The 23940-nt window shown below is 49.5% G+C and overlaps 1 protein-coding gene across 6 annotated transcripts in view; it reads left to right on the top strand.

Annotated features, from left to right (window-relative positions):
* Positions 1–23940, top strand: part of CAMTA1 (calmodulin binding transcription activator 1) — a 240041-nt gene that overhangs the window by 117757 nt on the left and 98344 nt on the right. For all 6 annotated transcript variants that reach the window (XM_069874626.1, XM_069874625.1, XM_069874624.1 and 3 more), the window contains one exon: positions 10248–10319. In XM_069874626.1, coding sequence (XP_069730727.1) covers positions 10248–10319 — 72 coding nt within the window. The remainder of the gene's footprint in view (positions 1–10247; positions 10320–23940) is intronic.

Below are 23940 nucleotides of genomic sequence, written 5' to 3'. Positions count from 1 at the left end.
TTTCCCAGACGGACGCGGAGCATCACTTCAGCACCTCATGCGTGCAGCTCCTCTGGAGGAAAGTGTCTGCTCTGTCTGCACAGGCGAAGCTGTGCTCTGAACTCACCTTCAGGGGAAAACCATTTGGGTTGAGAAAATCGCTGGTTTGCCACAGCCAGTAAAACGGTCTGAGATCCAGGAGGGTGAAGAGGACAGACCTGATGGCAAAAAGCTTAAAGGGTGGTTTTGTGATGTCTTGTGGTGTTTTCCCAGTCACTGCCAGCCTAGAAGAAATGTTGTGAGTGTTTTAATTCTTGTGATGGGGCAGATGGAAGATTCCCTCTGCGTGAGAGCAGGTGACATACCGAAAGTGAATCTGCATTCTGTTTTGTCAAAGATCTCATCAGCAGCACTGGCTTTTGTTGAGAAAATCTGCAGGAAGCACCTTAGAGGAAAGCTGTAGAAACTGCCAGCTCATCACCTGGCTTCCACGTGTCGCTGCCCTGTGGCCGGGGCAGAGCCGGGAGCTGCGGGGCAGCCGGAGCAGGGCAGCACCCTGTGCTGCGGCCACCGTCCGGGCAGCGAGGTCTGGGTGACCTCCGGGGATGCGACGGGGACGTTGCAGCCCTTATTACCTGCTCAATAACCCGCGGGTTCAGCTGATGCTGTGTCAGCATTTCCAGCTTCTCAGTGAGAAAATACAAAAGGTTGGAGAGGGGTGGGTGAGATCCCATCTCTGTGAGAAGAGTTTGTGAGACCGATTTGCATGAATGCTTGCATCTAGTTAATCTACAATTAATCAGCAGAGCCCACCAGTTCTATAATTGGATGCTAGCGACAAGTTAGTTAAAGCAAAATTAAATCCCTTCGTGTCACCTTTGTGTATGGGAGACACTGCAGATTCTGTTCTTGCAGATTCTGTGCTCAGCGGGTGCTGGGGGTTGCTGCAGCCGAGTGACTGGGGAGGCGCGGGAGCATCCTGACCACACTGGGGGTCCGCGGTGCCGCACAGCGGCTGGTCCTTTGTGGACCGTGCGTGGTAGGAAGGGCAGACCAGACCCACAGTCCAAGATGCCTCCACCCTGCAGTCCTATTCCACCTGGAAGAACACAAATGAATTTTTTGTGGCAATGTGTAGGTAAATCCTCTTTAGACATCTGTACTTTGAAGGCCAGGCATAGAAATTGCTGTTATTTTACAAAAAAAACAACCAACCAAACAAAAAACCCAAACTTGCAATTTTTGTGTGTGTTCTCCGTAATTTCTCAGGGCACAGGGATGTGGGAGAGAGCAGGGAAGCTTCCTCCATAGTCCCAGTGCCACAACTGTTAAATAGCCCTGATGAACTCTGCATAAGGCCGAGCAAGAACTTGCAGAGTCTCAGAGATAAAGTCACCTTGGGAGGACACGAGGAAGGTCTCTGAACTACTGCTGTTGGTCACACGAAGGAAATACCGGTCTTGTGTACCTTGCCGTAGCAGATGTCTTCCAGCATTCAGGATCTGCCACAAAAATGAGCTTTCCACTTCTGATAAAAAATTAATACAAGTAAAATGTCAACCTTTCTGCTGCTTATTGAATGTCAGAGACACTGGACTGTTTGCTGGTGAACTTCAGTAAATTCAGGCACACCAATCCTGAGAAACTGATTCTTTGTGTTTGGGTTTTTGGGATAGGAATAAAATATTTATAAGTTAATTGCAAGCAATGTAAACTTAGCATTTCTACAATGGCTTCTCCAGAAGGAGAACGCTCACATGCTCATTTACTGTAGCTCCTGCCTTGCGTGTGAGCAACAGTGAAACTCCTAGGATTGTGAGCAGGAGGGTTTAGTGTTAGCGTACACAATAATTTATTTTAGGTTGTGTAAATGCTTTTTAATCTAGGGATTCATCTGAAGGAGGTTTGAAAGTCAGGTTCTTCCAAGTTTTCCATGCATTTAGATTTGATTTTCAGAATTGAGGAGCTGCTGAATACCTCAAATGACTTCTTGAAATGGGGAAGGGAATATCAGCCTCCGAAGCACCTCAATGGAACACAGATGCCCTGATTGTATCGGATTTTCCATTTCTGTTGTAGTAGATGTGATTAAAGACCGCGAGTGAAATCTCAGCTAAATCCTGTCACAGGCTGGCCCATTATTGCTTGTTCTCCTATTAAGATTTTAGGCATTTCTTTGACACATTTTTATTGCCAGATTAGGAGGAAAACACTTGACTTGTTTGCAGCATTCTCATTATGTTGTCTTTATAACATTTTGAAAAGAGAATAAATATAAAATACTTCTGTGTATTATGGCCGTATTTCAGGCTGACGTTAATATGAGCCATGATTTTCCAGCTCACAGTTCTTCTAACCTTGTGGTGACAGCCGAGAAGCCCCCATACCTGGGGAAACGTGTGGTGGCACAAGCTGCTGGGGCTGAGATGATGTGGGGGGCCCGGGTGACATCTCCATCCTGTAGGCTTTAGAGATCCCACTGGAGTAGCATTGGGCGTACCCACGCCTATACGGGACAGCTTGAGGTTATGAAGTGGAGGTAAATGTTGGAGGTTTTGCCCAGGTATGGGTTATCGGCCAACTGGGAGCAATCCAGTGGCCTCTGGGATGCCTGGCTGGGTTATCACGGTCATCCCTTGTGGGGTTATTTTATGATTTATGGGTTTTGGGGTTGGTGGCGAGTGTCACAGACAGCAGGGATTGAGGTGGGAAGCATGAAGCCTTTTGTGTCAGATTAGGAGGTGGTTCAAAAAGGATATTTCATGACTAGTTGACTGTGAACGCTGTTCCTAAGGAAACTTTCAGCTCCTGGAAAGCTCGTGATCCCGTCGAGGATCCCATGCACGCTCCCTGCTTGAAGTGTTCCCAAGGGAAAGCTGTAACGTTTTCCTCCTTTGTCTCACAACTTTTTCTCTATCCAGGCAGCTTCCCTCCTGTACGGTTCTCACTGAGGCTGGGGTGATTAAGCACTTAAATTGATTAATCAGATTTCTTGTGATGAGAACTACTGTCATTCATTAATCTGAATGGGATTATAAATAAGAGTTGGCAGATAGGGGAGACAAACATGTTGACAGATAGACCTGCTGCTTTGAATACAAATTACACCACTGCATCTGGAGGGGTTTCACTCCTGGCAGCCGCGGGATACAGCTTCCCTAAAGGTAAAATGAGACTGAGATTAAAGTATCCCCACATTAATAAAGAAATATGCATTTATGAACAGCAGCCGCTGCAGGTGGGGGTGCGGGGCTGCATACCAATGATCCTACAGCAGGGCTGGGCTGCGGGCTTTGTTTCTTATGTAATTATGAAAGATTTTATGTGGTTGGTTTTAGTCAGAACTCAATGATAACCCAATTGCAAGTTTGTGGCCAATATCAGTTTGAGGAATAAAGTAGAGGGCTGGTGTGGGCAGTTCCCATTGAATGTCTTCAGCGTCACAAATAACAGACAATTCGTATCAAACTTTGCACTTGTGCAGCTGCTGTCTCGTGTTCATTCTTTGGAGAACTAGCGCCCTGTGCTGTTCATCCCATGACGTAGTGCAGGACGTGGTTTAGGTGGCTCAGGGAAGATGCTGAAACCCTCGCTGCGTTGCAGCCAATAGCAGAATTCCCACCGCAGCAGCGGGGCTGGAGTTTCTCTGCTGGGAATGAGGTGGCTCTGCAGGTCGTTCCTCTTGTTGCGGAGCAGCAGGCAGGATTGCTGCAGCGCGTGCTGCGATTAAAGCCGTCGCCTCTTGTTGAACCGGCCTCACGCATTGCTTTTCATAAATATTTAAAGAATACTTATTAAAAGAATTACCAGTAGAACAAATTAAGTGCCATAGCTGGCGCATAGCATGCTGCGGTGTTACTTGAGTCGGTGGTGGGAGGTCGGAAAGCCAACATGCCACTCACCGTCATGGAAAGGCAGTTTTCTCTGCATTGACACTGCCAACTCCACCCCAGAGACGGTGAATTGGTCAGCGGCCGGAGCCTTGTCCAGGCGTCCTCAGATGGAGGAGTGTGGCGGGACTATGGTATAGAAAGGCCTGAGGGTCACACTGGGAGGGTGGAGGGACATCAGTCAGGCATATGGTGTGGGATTAGAGGAATAAAATCTACATTTTAGAATTTGGGACACTGAGGATCCGTACCCGTACATGCAGATTTCTGCCAATTAGCCAATGTCATTAGAAGCAGCGTTTATAACAGGGAGAAAGTTAAAACCTGCAATCCTTTCAGTGAATTCAGAACTCCACAAGGGAAGGCAGGTTTTGAAAAAGAACCCATTAAACATTTAAATATTTCATTAAATATTGAACATTTCAAAAATTCAAAAACAAGTCCCGAGGTAAACAGGACAATAGTGGATAGCAAAAGCGACTGGGAGTGACATGGTCCTGCAGCACGCAGAGCGTGGCCCACGGTTTGGAGGCTGCGGTAGCTTCTCCTCCCTGGATCAGCCATCAAACGGGATCCCTGGGCTCAGTCCAGAAACCCTTATCTAGGTAGAACTGCTGGCGATGTCCAGGGCCTCGGGAGTGTTTGAAACACGGAAGAGAAAGAGCCAACAGGATTAAACCCAAAATTCTGGCAGCAGGCTGAGTGCCAGAGCAGCAAGCGGTGCCCGACGCTGCAGCCGTGCCGGCTGGGACCTACAAACAAAGGGTCAGGTTCTCCAGGGTTTTGCAACCGTGTAGAAATGGTAAAGTGTTTTTGTGATACGCTGTCAGTACATAGCGACTTCTTGCCCAAAGCGGAAAACTGTAAGCAATTGCTTAATTTTGTTGACATCAATAAAAGGGAAACCTTGCCAGTGGCGCAGATCAGTCCTGCACTGAGATCTGAGCGTGCTTTTTCACTTTGCTGAGTCAAAATTGCTATCTATAAATGTTGGAGGAAAATCCAAACCTGTCTAGTGCCTGTGTTTCACTGAAACCAGGAGCGAGGAAACACATTTAGTAGTGTTTTAGTTGAAAGTTTGCTGTGGTGGTGGGAAATTTTGGATGCCTCCCTATATTATGACACTTTTATTCCCTTTTTAGATCAAAATCAGACCTGCGGGTGCAGCCCAGGGGGTTCCTCAGTGCCACAGGGCTCTGCCACGCTTCCACCTCTCCATTTTAAATGGCTGAACCGGAGCCAATTTGTGCAGAGAATTGTTGAGGTCAGTTTTGTGTTACAGCTGGATATCCCCATGCAGAGGTATGAAAACCTGCTTCTCCAGTGTCGCAGCCAAACCTCCGGCACTGCTGCCCCCTCCCCAGACACATCTCACTGCCGGGGGAGGACAGGCAAGATTGATGGCACTGGGTTCCCTGTGCGTGGTATTGGCACTGAGTCAGGGGGTTTTATAGCAGCACGTTGGCTTTTCTCGGTGAATTTTGATTAATGGAGCAGGCGGGAACCGCTGCTGTCTCCCAGCTCCCGTGGCTGACAGGGCCGAGCCTAATCTGATGCTTAAATGGATTTGGAACGTGTCCGTGGCCTTAGCATCCCTGTCCTGAAGGAGGGACCATCTGCTGCGAGATAACCCGATCTCGGAGGGTGCATTCTTCAGGTCAGTTTGAAGAGAGGTGACACATAAAATTTGAGGGTTTTCCCTGATGCTTGCTAATTTGGCAGCCAAGAGGCAGCTCATGTTAGAGACTCAGGGTTTTCAGCTGCCTTGCTTTTCCAACTGCGTTCTGCCCTTTTGGAGAAGATCGGCAGAGAATTTCGTGGGTACTTGTTACGGTTGCAGATGGAAGATGGCTCCTACATGTAAAACAAATGTGCTATTTCCTAATGGAAATTGTTGGATCAGCTCTGAAGTTGTTGGGAGCTCAGTCCGTCACTGCCTCCCCATGCGCTGCAGGTGAGGGCAGGGTTCTCTTTCCCCAGTAACGGGTGCAGATCCTGCCCCTGATGTCCGCGGGCTGTGGAGTGTGGGAAGTTGAAGCCTCACACCATAAAATTACTTGAGTGTATTTTAATAATTTAGAGCCACAGGTCTTACGTGATTTGTTCTCTAAAGATTGATTTAGCTTCTTATTAAGGGAATTGGGGATTCAGCGTGAAAATCTGAACAAAATCTAGGCAGTTTTTAAGTTTTTTTAAATACCCACCAGCGTAACTCACCGGGGAGAAGAATTTCAAAGCCTGTCCAACCCTACCTTGAATTTCTGATTCTCTGGCTTTCCTATTCACATTCCCAGGGTGTTCTTGTTAAGGTAGAACACCTCAGCATTATTGTATTATTTTTAAATATGCCACAATCACTTTAAGGAGCTCAGGATAAAAAAATCTACTCATACTTTGATTCCCCCCTCCTTGGTTTTCAGAAGTTTGATATTGGAAGATGTGGGCTGCATGTAAATGGTGGGGCAGGAGGCTGTAACTGCACAGAGAAAGCCCTTTTTGCTTTAATTATGAGTCGATTTTAAAGAGATGCAGGATGCCGTGGAGCTGGCAGGGCCTGGGTCTCTGCCGTGAGCATCTGGGGGCCAGTATGGATTGCGCGGGCGCTGCTTCCGGCTGGTTTGTGAGCACAGAGGGGTCCCCTCGCTGCAGGACCCCGGGACGTGCAGTGTGCGCTCCAGCTCTGAACGCGTCTCGGCCCTGCCCAATGGGCGGTGGTGACGTGCTCTTGGGAGCAGATGCTGCAGTGCTGCACCCCACTGCTGCCCAGGGCATCCCTGTCCCACCGCGGGGACGGGAGCGATGCCCACGGGCCAGCGTCCATGACCGCTGCTGGCGGCTCCTGCGGGAGGGGACGGCCAGTCGTGGCTCGGCCTCTGCTCTCCCAGCAGCGATCGATAAGCTGCTGAAGTGGCGTTTCTCTTCAGACCGTTCAGAAATGCCATTTCTTTTTTCTGGGAGATTTTGTAAACTTAAAAGAGAATCAGGGAAAAAAAATGTTCTCCCCTGTCCAGCTCATTAATTCCGCCTGCTCAGGACAGAATTAACCTTGGCAAGCCTTCCAGAGGAGAGAGTCGTTCTAACCTTAAAAATCTGCTGATTAAAGCTGGTTTGAGGAATTCGATTTCACTTAATGCGTTGGCTGGGAGCCCAGCCGGGCATTAACGTGGCCACAGACACGCGGCCTCTGCGCTTTGTGCCTCCCCGAGAGAAAAAAATCACATAAAACACCCCCGAATGCCCAGCGGGTGGAGCCCCTTCTGCCTGCCAGGAGCAGGAATTGGCGGCGGAGGCCCCTTCAGCCGCAGGCGCTCCCTGTGCCCAGTTGCCCGTCCCTGAAGGCCAGCAGGGAGGCAATTCCGTTGGAGCGCCGCGTGCTGGGCACCGGGCACAGGGAAATCGCCTCTGTGCACACCCTCCCTGGGGACCCACGTGTCCCGTGCTGTCAGACCTCAAGTTTCGTGTCGTCTCGTAGTGCTGAGCTCGTTAACCTTCAGAATCCTCCAAAATAGTGGGGGTCAGATATCTGAGTTTTCTATTTGTATCTTAAGCATTTTTTATGCCTTTTCAGCTGGAAATTAATGTAGTTTTTACTGCCACCACCGCTCAGTTTCTCTTCACTCCAGAGACTGGGTTCCCAAGGTGTTTCCCCCGCCGTGGTGTGTTTCCCCGGTTCCTTCTGTGCCGGCGCGCTGTGCCCAGCAGCACAGGTTAACTGCGGTGGGCAGATCACTGGGCAGTAAGTGGTTGTATTTTTTTAATTTTTATCATCATCATCGTCCTTTTATTGTCCTGTGAAAGCTGTTTTTATCTCAACCCACAAGTTTCCTTTTTCCTTCCCTGATCCCTCTCATTGCGAGGGGTGGGCGAGCGGCTGCGCCCTGTGCAGCTGCTGGCTGAGGGCTGAACCACAATGTCAAGTTAGAACATCCAGCCCCAAAACATCAATCCGGGACTGAATTCCTGTGTTGTGCCACGTGGTGGGCGTGAGGTGGGGCGTGGGGAGTAGAAAAATGTAAGAAATCACTTCTGCATTCTGGATACTCTGTAAATTCAGTGAACCATTAGGATTTTCTTAAGGGTTTGCTGAAACGTTGGAAACCAGTTCCATGGAGGTGGGATCTTTTGTGGAATTCACCATTGACCCCTCTGGATTTGTGCATGCGTGATTCGGAGCCAGAAAGCAGCTTTCCAGCCTCCTGATTGCAGCAAGTGGCGAGGAGCTCAGCACTGCTGCTCCCAATATTTCTTGCTTTAATTGCGGTGAAGTTTCGATTGCCTTCCCAGCAAGTTGGGGCTGTGAAGCACACAGGGCGTGCTGGTCTCTATCGATATTGTGTGAGGCACTGCGGATGTCGCGGGGGCTTCTCCAGCTGCACGCTCCAGCCCAGCTTTCCCATCCACACTGGGAGATGCTGCACCCACCAAGCCGCTTCCCAAAGCGGGGGCACTGGCTCTGAGTCAGCAGAACAGAACATTAAAGCCCTTTGCACGCAGCCCCCGGCACCGCGCAGCCGGGCGTCGCTGTCGGGGATTATCCCACACAAACGGCACTGCTTTTCCGGGGCCGAATGGAGGGATTTAAATGTTAAGCTTCTTTTGGATTATTTTCTGCGGGGTTTTTTCCCCTCTAATTTTCCTCCCTGCTTTCTGTGTGTGTGGAATGCACCCTTGACACATTTAAAAACATTATTAATCTTTGTTATTGGTATTTTAAAAATAACTGGGTGACAGCAACCAGCAGCCCTTAAATCCTCTTTAATTCAGGGCGACCTTGTGAGCGGTGAGCGTGAGGAGGAGGTGCTGCCGCCAGGCTCCCGTGTGCTCACCGATAAGCGTGCACGCTGGCCGGCTCCTCCGCGCTCACCCCGCTGCAGGGCATGGCGACGGGGCAGGCGAGCTGGCTGCCTGTGGGGTGTACCCATGGGTTGTGAGGTGCCTCCAGGATTTCAAATGATGATTTTCCGGCCCTGTTGTGTTCGTGATGAATGGCTGGTGTCCTGCGCTGGTGAGATGGCACGGATGGAGCCGTGTCCTGGTGGTGCCTTGTGTGTGGCCATGATAACAGCATCACCAGGGCTCTAAGCGTGCGTCCCCACCAGTGCTGGTAAAGCCTTGGTGCTACACATCCACCTTTGCATCACCATTGATGCAGTGGCATCCATATCTGTGAAAAGAGGGATTAGAGAAAGCTGGGAGGGTGAATTGGCACTAGGTGTTTTCCAGTACCCATCCACTTAGGTCCCACTTAGCCCTGTGTAAGGTCTTGCTGAAGTCCAGCCGGGGCCATTCCCTCCTGCGGCCGCTGCTGTTGGGAGGATGCACAGTGATGATTCCATCACCAGATCGGAGAGGAGCTTCTGGGAGGGTGCAGACAGGGCTGTGAGTGAGGGAAGAGCGTGTTAATCATGAGAGTGCAGTCACTGGAGTACAACAGAAAAAGGAAATTCCCATTAAAAATCCCCTGCAGTTGGATTTATTTATGTTTCCCTTCTGTAATGGCAGAATCCTGGTGTGCCTGGTACACGTGTGGCCCATGATCTTCCAGGGGAAATATCTGAAGAGAGCTGGAGCAGATTGCTGGGCTGTTGCCATCTTGCATTGAGGGAAAACTAATCACTTTTGGTAGGGGAGGATGTGTCATCGTGCACACACTCCTCCCCATGTGCGCTGTATTAAAAGCCAGCAGAATCAGAAAATAATATTACTTTTTTAATAATAAACAGATCTTGTGGACAGGAATCGTATTGGGATCTTTTAAATTAAAAATAGTTTTGTGTATTTCGTTTGTGATGGGCTCAGCTTCCCACCAACAGTGACGCTGTGAAGTTTCGGCATACTGGAAATTTGATTTTTTCCTGCAGAAAGAATTCCTCAGCCTTACTCATTTCAGTGAATCAGGAAAATAGAGTTCATTTTGAAAAAGAAGAAGGAAATAAAGGAAATGTGTTTTGGCATTTTGCTCTATAAAATACCTGGAAGCAATTTTTTCAGTTTACAAACCCTAGTTTTTCAGTTTACATGCTCAGGTGAGAAACCATGGAAAAAGAGACGTTTGTTTTGTGTTTATTAAAAAATAAAATTATGTTGGTGCACAGATTGAAGCATGGCTGCTGCCCCTCTGCGCAGTGTGGCGGGTGCGGAGCACTGTGTCTCTGGCCGCCCGGGTGGACGCAGCGCCCCGGCGTGTCAGGGCTGTGATTCTCTCACCTGGAGCAACGGTTCAAAAAGATTGTGGTGCTCTAACCCGGTGTTGAGCATTACCTGCCCTGGGCCACCCTCAGAAACAACACCCTGCCACTCCCATCTCCGGCACTGACTCCTCGGGCGATGGTTTCCTTCGCTAACCCGACTCTGCTTTCTCTCTTTCTGTGTCCCCAGTGCTTGTACGGCTGCTACGTCCACTCCTCCATCATCCCCACGTTTCACAGAAGGTGCTACTGGCTTCTGCAGGTAGGAGGACGACGAGTTTCTCTCTCATGGGCTAATGCAGTCAGCCCATATGCCACGCTGGACTGCAGCAGGGGTGGTCAGCGCGCCCGAGTTTCCTTGTTTGTGGGGGAGAATTGTGGTTGTTGGAAGGGGGTGTGGATTTTCTTACTTGTACATCTCTGTTCAGAGGTATGATACATTTTCTCTAGCAAATATAGAGCTGGTGCCTTCTCAAACATTCTCAATCGAGTGAGACTTTCCATAAGGTTTGCAGTTGGGTTTTCCCACCCTGGAGCAAGGCAGCAGGAGCTTGGGAATCCGACTGCTGTAGCGGCGCACAGTGGCGTGGGAGAAAAAATAGCCCTGTGGCTGTGTCTGAATTTGGGTTGAAGCTTGTGGCCGGCCCTGTGGTGGATTTGCCATCCTGCAGTGGGGGGTTCGGTCTCAAGGGAGTTTGTGGGGTCACTCAGTGATTTTCCTTCTGGCTGTTGTGGCACAGTGAGGCCGTTGGAGATGAGCAGAGTTTTCCTGTGATTTCTGCAGTGTCTGGGCAGTGTCTGGATCCCACCAGGGCTCCTCGGGCTGCGATGGGTGTTGCACAGGTTCATGGGCCAGAGTTTGCCCGGGTGGGCATTTGCTGGACCAAGATTCTAACCCTGCATTGCAAAGCAGTTTGTGTTATTGAATGATGTCCCTAGTTTAGGAAGTGGAAGCAATTTGGTTTCTTTTGTTAGAAAACAGTTTGACACATATTGTAATAATGTTATTGTTTGAGATCACACACCACCCACCCCACACCCCCCCGCAGTTCTGAAAACAAACAGGTCTGAGGAAAGTGGCGTCTGCTTCAAGACACAAATGGGAAATAATCCCTTTTGTCCCCAGTTTTGCAGTTGTGCTCCCATGTTAACAAAGATGTCACTGCTGCTGTCAGTGCTGTGTGACAGAGAGGATGGTGCCCACACCGTGGCGAAATCCCAGGGAGTGCGCACAAAATGTCACTGTCCCCTGTGACGTCTCTGTGCGCCTCAGCTCTGTTCACATCCTCCGCATCTGAATGCCGTGTGCGGGTGAAGGGGAGACACATCTGCCACGGTGGGAGCAGTGTTCACCTCTGCGGAGGAACGCTCTGACTGCTGAAAACGCAGCGCAGCCACGTCGAGCCCACAGACTTTCAGCGTTTCTCCCCGCTGCCTCTCGAGGTCCCAACCCGTACTGGTGTTTGGATGCAGTGAGCAGCGAGAAGAGAAACGCAGTGTAGGTGCACCTATTGCAACTGTTAAATGTTCATGGGTCGGTGCGCTGAGCGGAGCAAAACCTCTGCACTTGCAGTCCGATTTGCCTGGGGCAGCAGACAGCTGCTCATGTTGTTGTTTAGCATCCATCTCTGCCAGCACCTGAGACGGATGGTGGGACACGAGGATTCAGAGGAAACCCTCAGTTCCCTCTGAATAACTCTGAATAACTGCTGGCAGGGCACAGCGGTGCTTCCTGAGCCAGCATCTGTCCCGGGCGTCCCTGTGAGGGCCGGGGAGACCACGGTGGGTGGAACTACAGGTCACTTGGTTCGTCTGCTCTTGCCCATTCGGGAACAGGTCGTCCAGCTGGAGCTTGGCAGAACCATCCTGCCTCCACCACCCCAGGAGCTCCAGGAGGTCCTGGTCCTGCAAGGGGGTGAATGGTGCCGCAGGACCCCCCTGGCAGTGATGGGCAGCAGCCCTCAGCCCAGATACAGTGCCGGCAGGTTTCCAGCATATCTGAAGGGCGACTCAGCTCAGGAAATGTTTTCAGATAAACAGAAACTGTTGAGGCCTGTTTCTGCTGATATTCAGGGCAGATGGCAGAGGCCTTACGCTTAGATCCCAAAAGGAACTAACAATGCAAAATCAAACTGCAAAACTCAAACCTAAAACTGGGCTGTGACCATTGGGTCTCCCAGCCTGCAGAGCTTTCTCCGTTACCTTTGAGGGAGGATTTCCTAGCTTTGGTAGGAAAAGTTCCCCATGATTTTGACCCGTTATCCAGCACCCTGAGCGATGCCCGTGCAACCCAAATGCTCTCAGACCACAGGCAGTCCCCAGATCTGGCATTGTTGCAGGCTGTGGCCTGGAGGTCCTCCCCTGCTAGGTCACCCCTCTTATCTTTAATCACAAGTTGTATTGTATTTCTTTTTACTTTTGTGGCTTGCCATCTCAGGTCATTGCTGGCTGTTGTGGCACTTCACAAGTTCATATCTGATGAGCTGCATGTCTGCACTGTAGGATCTTGCACCTGCACGCTGAGGTCTGGCTTGTTCATGTTCGGGGCAGGGGTATCAAGGTTGGGGCTCTTCTTTGCTCTGATAATTGCTTTGGATTGAGACGAGTGGATGGGAAGTACGTTTCTTATGAGCCTGTTTATAGACTGTAATGCAGGGCATCTCATTGTGGATGTGGAACGCTCGAATCCATAAGCAAGGACACGCTGTGCCTCTGCTGTGGGAGGAACAGGGAGCTGTGATTCATGACGGCATCTTCAGGCGTAAATGGGCATCCTTCAACCGTGTGCTCAAGGTTGTGCAGCCAGAGAGAAAGGAGCTGCCCAGGAATTGGTGACGCTTTCCTAATGGCTGCACAGTGTTTCTGTTCAGTTCCACAGAGATTTGGGGTGATTGGGAGCAGGGAGGGGGAGGTGTTTTGTGCATCTGTTTCAGAGTCTTCCACTTCAGCACAACCCAATAAAAGACTTTAATCTTCCAAAATGTGTACAGACAGGGCAATGTGGAACACTCACCTCCTTCAAAAGGTTTGGCTTTTTAGTTCACGGAGGCAAATGGATGACTTTTGGTTTTTTTAGAGAGTGAAGCAGTGCCTTCCTGGGATATGGGGCACTCTGCCTGTGAGTCACTGCTCCATAGGAAGTAAACACAATTAGTTTGTGAAGCTGCCTGCGTTTTATGGGATGATCCTCCTCCAAATCCTATTGTCAGGTTGGATATTGATTAAAACTCCCCATGCAATTGCCTTGATCTTTTCTGACGAGCATTTTCAGCACAAAGGCCAAGACTCAAACCTGCCACAGAGACTGGCAGTCTCTGCCGTGCATTTAGACTGTGCTGCAGCCATTAATTATACGCTGGTATCTGATTTCTTACTTAAACAGCTTTGTGTGGTTGTTTATGATTGACACAACATGTCTTCTCCCCGAGGACTGGTCAAAGGGATAAGAAATGAAAACTGCTCAGCAGGAATCATCGGTGGGCAGTGTGCAGTGCTCCCAGTGCTGCCACAGCAGCCGTCCTGCTGCACAGGGCAGATGAGGCTTCCTCCCCTCCAGTCGGAAGGGCTTCACTTGATTTTAGAAGCTGCTTTACCCCAAACACTGTTAGTATTTTTAGTAGATATTGTAGTTGCAGAGCAAGCCTTGTGGTATCTGTGCGGGAGAGTGCCCAGCCCTGGAGCCAGCAGCCACTCACACGGAGTTCTTGGAGCTAAGGGGAGGACTGGTGACCAGGGCGGTCAGAGGCTGTGGGTATCCGAGGGTTAATCTCTGCTGAGAAGTGCAGGGCTTCTGGCAGGCAGGGCCTCAGCCACGATGTGGAACTCCTGCCTTCCTAAAGTGTGGCCACAAACGAGGTCTAAGGGAAGGAAAAGCCCTGCCATTCTCATGTCCAAAACGCTGTAGTTTTGGAAGGCTGAGGTGTTTCCTGACTGCTGTGACACTCTTCAGTGCCCTCCGAGCGCTGGTGGTGCTGACGTGGAACCCAGTGGTTGTTCTCAGACACATCCCCCCCAGAGTCTCTTCAGCATGGGCATAGCAGTCCTTTCTCTTTGGAAGGGATTATTTCTGCAGGACCAGGCAGGACCTTCTCCAGCAGGTGAGTATTTACAGAATAGACCTTTTAAGCAGGCGTGCTTTAATTGCCTTGGATTCCTATTTTTAGCACAAAGTGTGCCCGTGGAGCTGTGATGTGAGAGAAGATGGTGAGAGTGGTGGGAGCGGACGGTGCTACCAGGAGAGTAGAATTGCCTTCTGCATCGATCTGGCTCTGAGCCACAACAGAAAAAGCACTTTCAATACCCACTCTGGCCAGAAGTCAATAGGATGCAGCAGTCAGGCCCCTTGTGTTTTTGTGCTTCATGATGCTTCCATGTGCAAAAGCATTTTTGGAGAATGAAAAAGTTGTGGATACCCTTTTCATGCTTCTTTAACATCACTTTGACGTGATTTTTCTGACAGATCCCTCTCTCCTTTTTCTCTTTTGCCCTCTTGCCAGCTCTTTTGAAGGCACAGTGCTCCTTACCCTGTCTCTGCTGCCTTGTGATCACAGGAGCAAACATGTCTCCAGACTTCCCATCACATTAAGCAGGGATCATTAAGGATCTGAAATACTCCGGGAATCAGTAGAGCTGTGCAAAAACTATTGCTCAATCCAACTGAAATTCCAAGGGCTTTGTTAACTCCTCTGTAATAGTTTTCTATTTTCATTATTTTGATTTGGTTTTTGTTAGGTTTCCAACAAATATTTACTCCTGAAAATGACTTTCAGAGAGATGTTAGCCATGGCTCCATGCAAGCACTTAAACCCTTCATATTCCTTCTGGTTGGAGGGCAGAAGCTGCCCATCTCAGCAAGCTGGGATCACCTTCGGCAAAGCTCTGGTTTGCAGCAGGGCAAATAGTTAAATGGGTTTGAAGGAGCCTTTTTGTGGCTCTGCACGTTGAGTAAAATCTAAGTTCCGTTGAGCACAAATCCCCTAGAACTTCATTTTTACTATCATTAGAGACAGCTTTTACAACAACAACTCATGTTGAGCTCCGCTGTGCTCCAGTGCTTCTGTGACATAAAGATGAAGCCAAAGCCACAACTCCACATGCTTTGTTGCTGGAAGATCTCTCTTTTGCCTTTGGCATCAGAAAACGGAGAGGAACCGTTTCTCTTTGAGAGGCGCCAGCTGCTGCAGGGCTGCTCTTCATCATCTCCCTCCTCGTCGCTCCTTGTCTCCCCGGGAAATCCGGGGCCGCTGTCGCCTCCAGCTGTCATGATGGGCACTGAGAGTCACATGCAGTGACAGCTGCTCTCTTCTCCTGACACTGGCGCCTGCTCGCTGCCGTTGAAATGTCTCGCGTGTTCTGCTCTGTGCCCTGTGGATCGTGCCACTGGAGATGGGAACACTCGACTCTTGGAGCGGTGCTCGGGCAGCGCGGCTGCTGTCTCTAGCTTGTTTGTTGCTCACTGATTCCTCTTGGTTGTGGCTCCTCTTGGTCCAGACGCTGGCCTGAAGGCGCTTGATTGGTTTTGCGGCACTTGTGGCAGGCAGAGCACCTGCTGGCAGCACGCAGCCCCCAGTGCCTGCAGGGGTTCGCCCTGGGGTGATCCCATTGGATTCCCTCTCCTCATCCTCTGCTGCTTTCAGAGCAGGTGCATCTTTTGAAGCCCAGCTCCAGTTTTGCAGTCTTTTTTTGATACAGACACACACGATCTGCTTAAGTTAAAGGCTATTTTTGCTTGATTTTTCCTCCTTCAGGTTTTACTTGCTCACTAATGTGAGATTCTCACCGAGCCTTCACCTTCACTAAAGCTGAATTCCATCTGGCAGAGCCCATCACAAGCTGTCTCCCTCCTTTCCGTGTCCTCCTCTTCCTAAAAGCAAAGCCGTGCCGTGCACTGTACTCCAAACGCTGTTTGGTTCCACAGGGAGCGTGTCCCGTTTGCCGCTAGGGAAGGACTAGAGGGAGCAGCAACTACAGAGCCCCCTTTTGCAGGAGATCCAGCAACGCGCCTGTGTTTTACACCCATCCCTGCTCATAGGACCACAAAAATAAGTCAAGATGCTACGCTCCCAGAAAACACTTTTTGTGACAAAACTCTGTAATAGGTACAATTGAGCATGTGGCTCCGGCTGGGCTGTGCCCTGGTGTCGGTCAGGGTGCCTTCGGGACAAGGATGGGTTTGACACTGCAGGATGAGTAAAACGGGGCTGCAGAGAAGGGCAGCAGTAACCCTCGCTGCTGTTCAGCGAAGGGGAGGCGGCGAGGATTACGAATGAACGGGTATGGCGGAGGCTGGGAACATTTTAGTCGGAGTGCTTTATCTTTTGTAATGTTTTTATAAATTATATATTAACACACTTGCTGCGTTTTCCTGAGAAATTGGATGGAAAAGCAAAAAGTATAGCTGGCAGATTATATGCCAGAAGAAAGACGCCAGTGATTAAAAAACAATTTCCAGCCCTTTCAAAGACATAACTTTATTTGAGATGAGCAGCCTGCTATTTTTGTATCGCTCTCCACCATTTTAAAGAAAGTCCCGGATTTGTTCCCTAGATATATGAGGAGACTGACGTTAATGCGAGCAAACTAAAAAGCAGTCAGAGTGCTTTAGTTGTTGCTTAAATAATCTGCTGTCATTTATAGAAGAGATGCATTCCCCAAACTGCCGGGGGACGTGCCTGGGCTGCTGATCAAGAGGAGTTATTACAGGGGCGACGTAAAAAAAGTCCAAAACATGGCCGGCTCCACAGAAACGGAAAGCAGATTTTATGCTTTTGGCTCTTGGTGAAATGATGCACCATTTGCACTTTACGCCTGGCTTGGGGGATGGAAAGCAGCGTCTCCCATCGCTTTATGGTGGCTGCAGCCCTGCCGTGTGTGCCGGCACGGCTGGCGGGGAGCCCGCGCCTGCCCAGCAGCGGCTTTGTGCACGGCCTCGTGCCCACAGCCTTTCCCTGCTGTTCCCAGAGACTCATACAGGGGCACCTGCCTTTTCAAAAATGTGTTCTACCCCTGTGGCTACAAAGGGAGCAAATGCGGGGCTGGTTCGGGGGGCTGGGAACCCCACGATTGCTGAGGAAGATCAGTGTTGTGGCAGCAGGAGCCCAAAGGGACACAACAGGAGACCGAGCTGCTCTTGCTGTCACGTACACCCACACGTTCTCCCAGAAGGACCCCAGAGAGCAGGACCATGCATCTTCCTGGATTCTGCTCCAGCTTGGACCGGTGATGCTATCACAGAGAGATCTTCGCGGCAGGGATCACAGTCATGCGACAGCACAACTCAGCTGGAAATTAAATCAAACCACAGGCTCCAAGACACTTATTAATATGCTCTCTATACTGAGGATTAGGCTTTTGGTGACATTTAAATTGAATTCTAATGCTATTTTGAAATATATAATACGCTGAATTTACTTCACCTCAGGTTTGAGTTAATGGTTTATTAAATTATGCACCTTGCAGCAGCAGGGCTGTTCCTGGTGTAGGACAACGAGGCTGGCACAGCAGTGCAGCAGTTCTGCTGAGCTCATCCCCATCCTCCCTGGTCAATTATTAGGCCCGCAGGTGTCCCTGAATGTATTACATCGCTGGCTGAAGTTTCACCCTCGCCGGAGAGGCATAATTGGGGATTGGGTTGGAAATGCCTTGGTGAAGCGAATTACAATTGAGGTTTGGAGTTCGTGTTAGTGTGGGCAGCAGAGGGCTTGTTGCAGATGCTGCAGAGGCCGAAGTCTCCCTCAAACACAGTGTTTTTTCCTTTTAATGTGCAGTGTTTTGGCCTGCAGTGTTTCCTCCCTTTTGTGCTTCATCTAAGGCACGCTTTCATAAGTGTTTCTGATCAGTCACTTCCCAGGTGCCTGCAGTTTTGAATGCTTTTCTTGCCGTTCTTCTACCTGCATGAACTTGTCCCTTATAACCCTGATTGCTTTTCTTCCCCGAATCATATTTTAAGTCTGAGGGAGTGTCTGTGCTCCCTTTCTCTCTGCCTTCAGCTCTTCTTGGTATCTTGTACTGTTACCGCCTGTGCCCGGGTGATGAACCTGCGCTGCCCCTCTGTGCCAATCGCCTCCCGTGGCCGCCACCATCGTCACGGCGTCCCTGTCACCGGTCCCTGCTCACGTTGAAGTCCTGTGTCAGACTGATGGGTGGGAAAGTGGCCCTCACATACGTGAACAAATCTGCGGTGCACTGCCCTTAGGGAAAGGCAGCAAAGGATGTGAAGAACAGCCCTGAGCTGATGGTTTGTGCTATACAATGATGTACCTGCCTCCACAGCTGCGGAGTGGGGCATGCGGACCATGGGCTTGGTCTTTCACAAGTCATTTGATGGTTTTCTTTAACATGTCAGCGAAGGGGCAGAACAACCGAAATGGCTTTCTCCCCTGAGCAGTCTTTGCACCTAAGGGCATCAATTTCTGTGTAAAGGAAGAAGTGCAAGGTTTTTCTTACTGTACATTTGTTCCACGTGAACGTCAGCCGGTTTGCATCTGCTCCTCACGCCGCCGCAGGACGTGCGTCGTCTGACAGCCTGCTAGCTCACTCTGGAGTCTGGAGCTGTCAGCAGTCAGGAAAGCACGGTTTGGATGGAGGGAAATAGGGTGTGCGTTTTCACAGTTTACTCTGTACCATGGGATGGCGGGCGGCAGAGCACACCCTGGGTGATGCTCTGTCTGCCTGTGACCTGGCGCGGCCTGCTCAGTTTGTGTAGCGTGCACGTTGGTCTGCCCGCAGCCCTCAGGGGCATGCAGGACAATAGCAGAGTTGGAAAAACGTGTTTGGCTGGCATCACCAGCTGGAGCCTCATCCAGGACAGCCTGAGAGCTGTGAAGAAAAGGAGACCTTAGGAATACGACTAAATTGTGGACTAAAACCTACAAAATAATACCATCTTACAAACTAAAACCTGCAAAAGAAGCTGAGTTCATCATCCTGCACCAGGGCACGGGCAGTGGGTAGGTCTGTTAGGTCACTGCAGCGGCAAGAGCCGCATGCCTGTGTTACGTGGCAGCACCGATTCGCTGCTTCCATCCTTCCCCGCACAGCAGGGGCTCCCGGTGCGGTCCAGGGGGATGGCACGCATGCTGCTTCATTCAGCTGCCCTTTCGCCTGGCACTTGTGATAATCACCTTTTAAAATTCAGCGAGCCGTCGCAGGCAGTTTCTACTGGAAAAGAGAGAGAGGAGGCTGCGGGGATTTTCACCATTTTTCATTTATATTTGTTCCTGGCACTTTAAAAGCAGGCATCAAAGGCTCCGTAATCACAGCCTTTATTTACAGACACAAAACACTTGTGCTTCTTTCTCTTTGTAGCCTACCATTGAGCCACCTTCTGCAGGGCCTTTGTGGTGTGAGACACAGCACCGGTGTCCATAGAGCTTCCGGAGTGTCAGGACCTTCAACAGATCGGCTCATCCAAGCATCCCCGTGTGCCTTGACCTCCATGGTCCAGTATGAAGGCACTAATGTGGACACAAATGATCTCTCTCTGTAGTGTCCATGTGCAGAGTTAATGCTTGGGAGAGCTGTGGCCTTCCTGAAACACAGTTGGATTCTGCTCATCTCATGCTTTTTCACTTCATGCACTTGTCCTGTCAGGAATTTGCCTTATGTGCACGCTGTAGAAGTTTGTAGGGAAAGGAGTCCATGTAGAAAATAAATCCCCAGCCCACAGCACAGAGAATGGGGCCGCGACACCAGTTGAGCGAGGCACGGAATCCAGCGCTGACTCCTCCTGCAGCGCTTGGCACTGGCACAAACAGCTCCAGACTGGCATGCCGTTATTCTTTGGAGTTTATTGAACGTTAAATCCATCTCAAAAATATGCAGGAAGAAAAATGAATGCAACATCTTTCAAGGTCATTGGTTTCCGTGGAGGTGATGTAACTGTGCTCGGCTCTCTGTAATACAGCAGCAGTGGTGCGGGAACCCATAGATCTGACAGTACCGGCTCTGGATCAGGTAGCTGTGCCCCTCCTTTGATGGAAAAATACAGCAGATACGTCCTGTAACCTGCTACCTGTGCAGTGAGGCACTCTGATAACTATAACTATTATGGGATGTCATGTCCCGTCTGCCATTTGTTGACCTTTTCTTAGGTGTCATTCTCTCCTCAGGAGCCCGAGTAACTCAGTATCCAGGGAGGACCAGCTGGCAAGAGCTGAGGGCAGCGCGATGCCCGAGATCCGCTGGAGTTCTGAGCGGTGTTGATGTCAGACCCATTTATTGTTTACATTAGGCTGACAAGTCAGGAAACCTTGGAGAAAAGAAGTTTTTTGTGAGATCACCCTGTAGTTGTCGGGGGACGAAGAAGTTACTGCTGTTCAATGCTGGGAAGCTGCTAAAAGAGTTATCGAAAATAGCTTTTCTCTCTGTAATATCATTTTAGATTCTAGAGTCTCTCTAAACTCAAGGTGACCTGTCATCTTGCTTGTATAGTGAGAAACATCATCCTTCCAGGGAATGAAACTATCATTTTTGGGTTTCATAGAATCAAATATGAAATCCGTAACAGATTCAGGAATTAGTATGACCAGCATAATTCTTGGAGGGGCAACAGACTTTGGGGAAGGAGGTGGTATCAAGTCTGGGTTGTAAAAGTGTTTTGCTGAAATCGTGTGAATTAATGTCATGAGCTAAGAACATCAGTTGCTTTAAAATGTCAGCTTCTTTGAAGCTTTACTGTATGTGAAGTAGACCCAGGCACCGTCTTCAGGCATGGCAGAGGGTGGATAATCTGTCCCCCTTGCTGTGACCTTCAAGCCAGCATCCCTCCTGCTGCCTTTGGTGCTTCGGGGACCAGGGCTGCGTGGGCTCAGATTTCCAGCCTGCCACTCGCGTTGCAGCAGAAAGGAAGGAGAGGATGTGGAGTGGGCTTGATTAAAAAGTGCTTTTGCTTTCTCTCTTGAAGGATATTTGCAGTGAAAACTGTACATGAAATTTATACTCCTCTCGTATGATTTTGACTGGTTTTAGTGCACAAATTCTCAGTAGAAAATGTATTCAATAAAAATTTGATGTGGAACTATAGCTCAGCAGAATCTTTTTTAAGAAATCCAGCTCTGGAATATTTATTCTGTATCTAGTTTCGGTTTTAGTGCCTATTGCTGCTGCAGATGCCCTCGTTAGCCTGCTAACAGTTTATGAAGAGCTCAGCCCCTGTTGTGCCTGCATCCCAGCATCCTGGCGCTGCCTGGAGCATTTCTGCAGTGCCTGCAGGTGAGGTTTTTGGGGAGAGCGCAGCTGCGTGGAGCACTGCTTAGAGCTGCTGCGGTCTTTTTCTGCAAGCAAATCCACGCTTTTTGTTCATGAAGAGATCAGAGGGCCTAGGACTCACTCAAGGAGCAGGGAGGCTAAGCCTGTGGTGGGGAAAACGTTCCTATGCTGGTGGGCAGCGATGAGGCCAACAAGAATAGAGTGCACTTGATTTATAGCAAGTCTCCTGGGAAACAGTTTTCACAGGAAAAGTGCAATAAGTCTGGATTTCTTCTCCTTTGGTGCTCAGCATGCCAAAGGAGACCATTCAGGGGAAATCGAAGGGGATTTGGGATGGCTATAATGAACATTTCAGGGTAAACCTGGCAGCTGTGAGCCCCTCAGGTACCATTTCTTGCTATTGAATAACATCCTTCCGGTGCCAGTCAGCAGGGTAACCCCAGGGTGAATTAACTCCCATGTGCAGGGGAGAAGTGACTCTAACGTGAGCTACAGCAGTGAGTGAAATACTTGCTTGCCTTCTTGATTTCTGACTATTTAGCCAAAAGGCTCCCGTTTGTTTCCCAACATCCAAGCGAGCTTCGCTCTATCAGGTGGCCGTTCACCCAGCTCCAGCTCTGGCCAGGAGGGGCATTCCTGGCAAGTGGTGACCAAAGAGCCACAAGGAGCCTCTCCAAGCATAAATCCCAAGGTTGAAACCTCTGCTTAGCATTTAGAGGTCACCAAAAGGATTTTTAACAGGTTTCTGGTCCAGTGTACTGCAGAGAACAGATCCCGAATGGGGAGACAGAGCACCGCCCCCATGAATTCCCGGCTCCTCAGCACATTTCAGCACAGTGATGCAGGCTCAAAGCACCAAGAGTGTTTCCCTAATGTTTAGTGATAAAGTTTTGTCTCCTGTGAGTAAACAATCTGCTTGCTTTGCCCTTTTTTCAATTTAAACAAGAGTTCACGGAAGCCCTTTTGCAAAAACATTTATTATGTCAGGCAAAACTGGAGGGTTTGAGTTGTGTTTCTCCAGTCTTTTTTGTTTTTTCTTCTAGTGTTCTCATATCGAGTTTTCTCTCGAAAAATACTGCCCAGAGGCATGGGAAATGGGACCTGGCTTTATGAAATATACCTACATCCTAGGATATACCATGTTTTCATTTTGTGACAGTCCAGGATTCAGTGCGTGGCCTAAATATTGTGGCATCCTATTTGATTTTTGAATTGTTGGATGGACGCGGCACTGTAGCTCACGGACAACATGATCGTTTTTCCTCGTGGTTTACCCCTTTTCTAGATTACTGTCTGTAAGTTTCAAAATGGAACAGGATCCCTCCGTGGTTTATAAATTAGGGCCATATTACAGCAGCACCCAATAGTGCTGCTATATTTTAGATGGTGTCAGAGTTTCTATTATAAACCTCATTTTTCAAGGGTTTATAGCTTGGCCATAAAAATTCACTGTATGCTGGGACTGGGAATGTAACGGCTGCATCTCAGCCATGCAGAAGGTGTGTTTGCATGTATTATTTACAAGCAAAACAAAGCGTGCTTTGTGTGCACGTTTGTACATGGAGGCCTGTGTGATTGTATTGCGAGTCAGAATAAATCTAGCCTGACTTTTGATTTCAAAGTTAATGGTTGGAAGTTAGGAAATGCCCCTGTCAGCAGGCGCTGCCCTGAGATGCCTCTCCCGGCAAGAAGAGGTGTCAAGCCCTGGCAGAGGCTGCTCGGGGCAGTGGTGGAGTCACCGTCCCTGGAGGGATTTAAAAGCCTCGTGGATGTGGTGCTTGGGGACACGGCTTAGTGGTGGATCTTAAAGGTCTTTAACAACCTGAACAATGCTGTGATTCTGTATGTTAAGGCACTCTGACCTCAGTGCTCTTGGCCTGCCTGAAATCTCACTGACGATCTGCCTGGGAAGAGGCACCCGATCCGACTTCTCCTCAGGTGCTGCAGTGACAGGAACGGGCTGGTTCTAGAAGTCGTATTGAATTACTGGAGGGAGCACATTGCTGCAGCTCTTCCCCAGGTGCTCCTCAGTGTTTCTCATCTGGATTCAGACCTAGGTAACAACATGCCATTACGTCTGGGGTTTGTGATGACAAGGAACTTCTCACGGCACACGATAGGGGTGTTCCGCCACAGCTAACCCCTAATCTGGCTCCCGTCAACACGCACCGAGCTCGGCTGCTCTCATGAACACACCTGAGCAGCCTCATTAATTAATATCATGTTTTACATTTCATTTTAATAAAGCCTTTTCATTACAGAGCTTGTTCCCATGGCAGGAAAAATTGAAATGCTTAGCGAGAGTGTTATAATTGAGCTGTAGTGCGTCAGGGAGGAATGCTTCTTGCTTGGAAGTGTGTCTGTCTGAGCTGCATCGCTGTAAGGGCAGTCCCAGCAGTCTCGGGCAGTGCTCCTTTGGCTCTGCTGTGGAAGATTGCTGTCTGAGAGATGCCGTCTGCCCAGAGCATTGCACCTTTGTCTGCCACGGGCTTCTGTCGTGGTTTGACTGAGCTAACAGCTCAGCCCACCCAGCTGCTCACCCACTCCTCTCTCTAGGGCGGGGGAGAGAATCGGAAGGGTGAAAAGTGCGGAAACTCAGAGGTTGAGATACAGACAGTTCAATAGGCAAAGCAAAAGCCACACACACCAGCGAACTAAAACACAAATTTCATAGA

The sequence above is a fragment of the Phaenicophaeus curvirostris genome, chromosome 22, assembly GCF_032191515.1.
Source record: "Phaenicophaeus curvirostris isolate KB17595 chromosome 22, BPBGC_Pcur_1.0, whole genome shotgun sequence".
NCBI classification, from domain to species: Eukaryota; Metazoa; Chordata; class Aves; order Cuculiformes; family Cuculidae; genus Phaenicophaeus; species Phaenicophaeus curvirostris.
The sequence above is the reverse complement of the archived record's forward strand: the minus strand, read 5'-3'. Positions and strand labels throughout refer to the sequence as shown.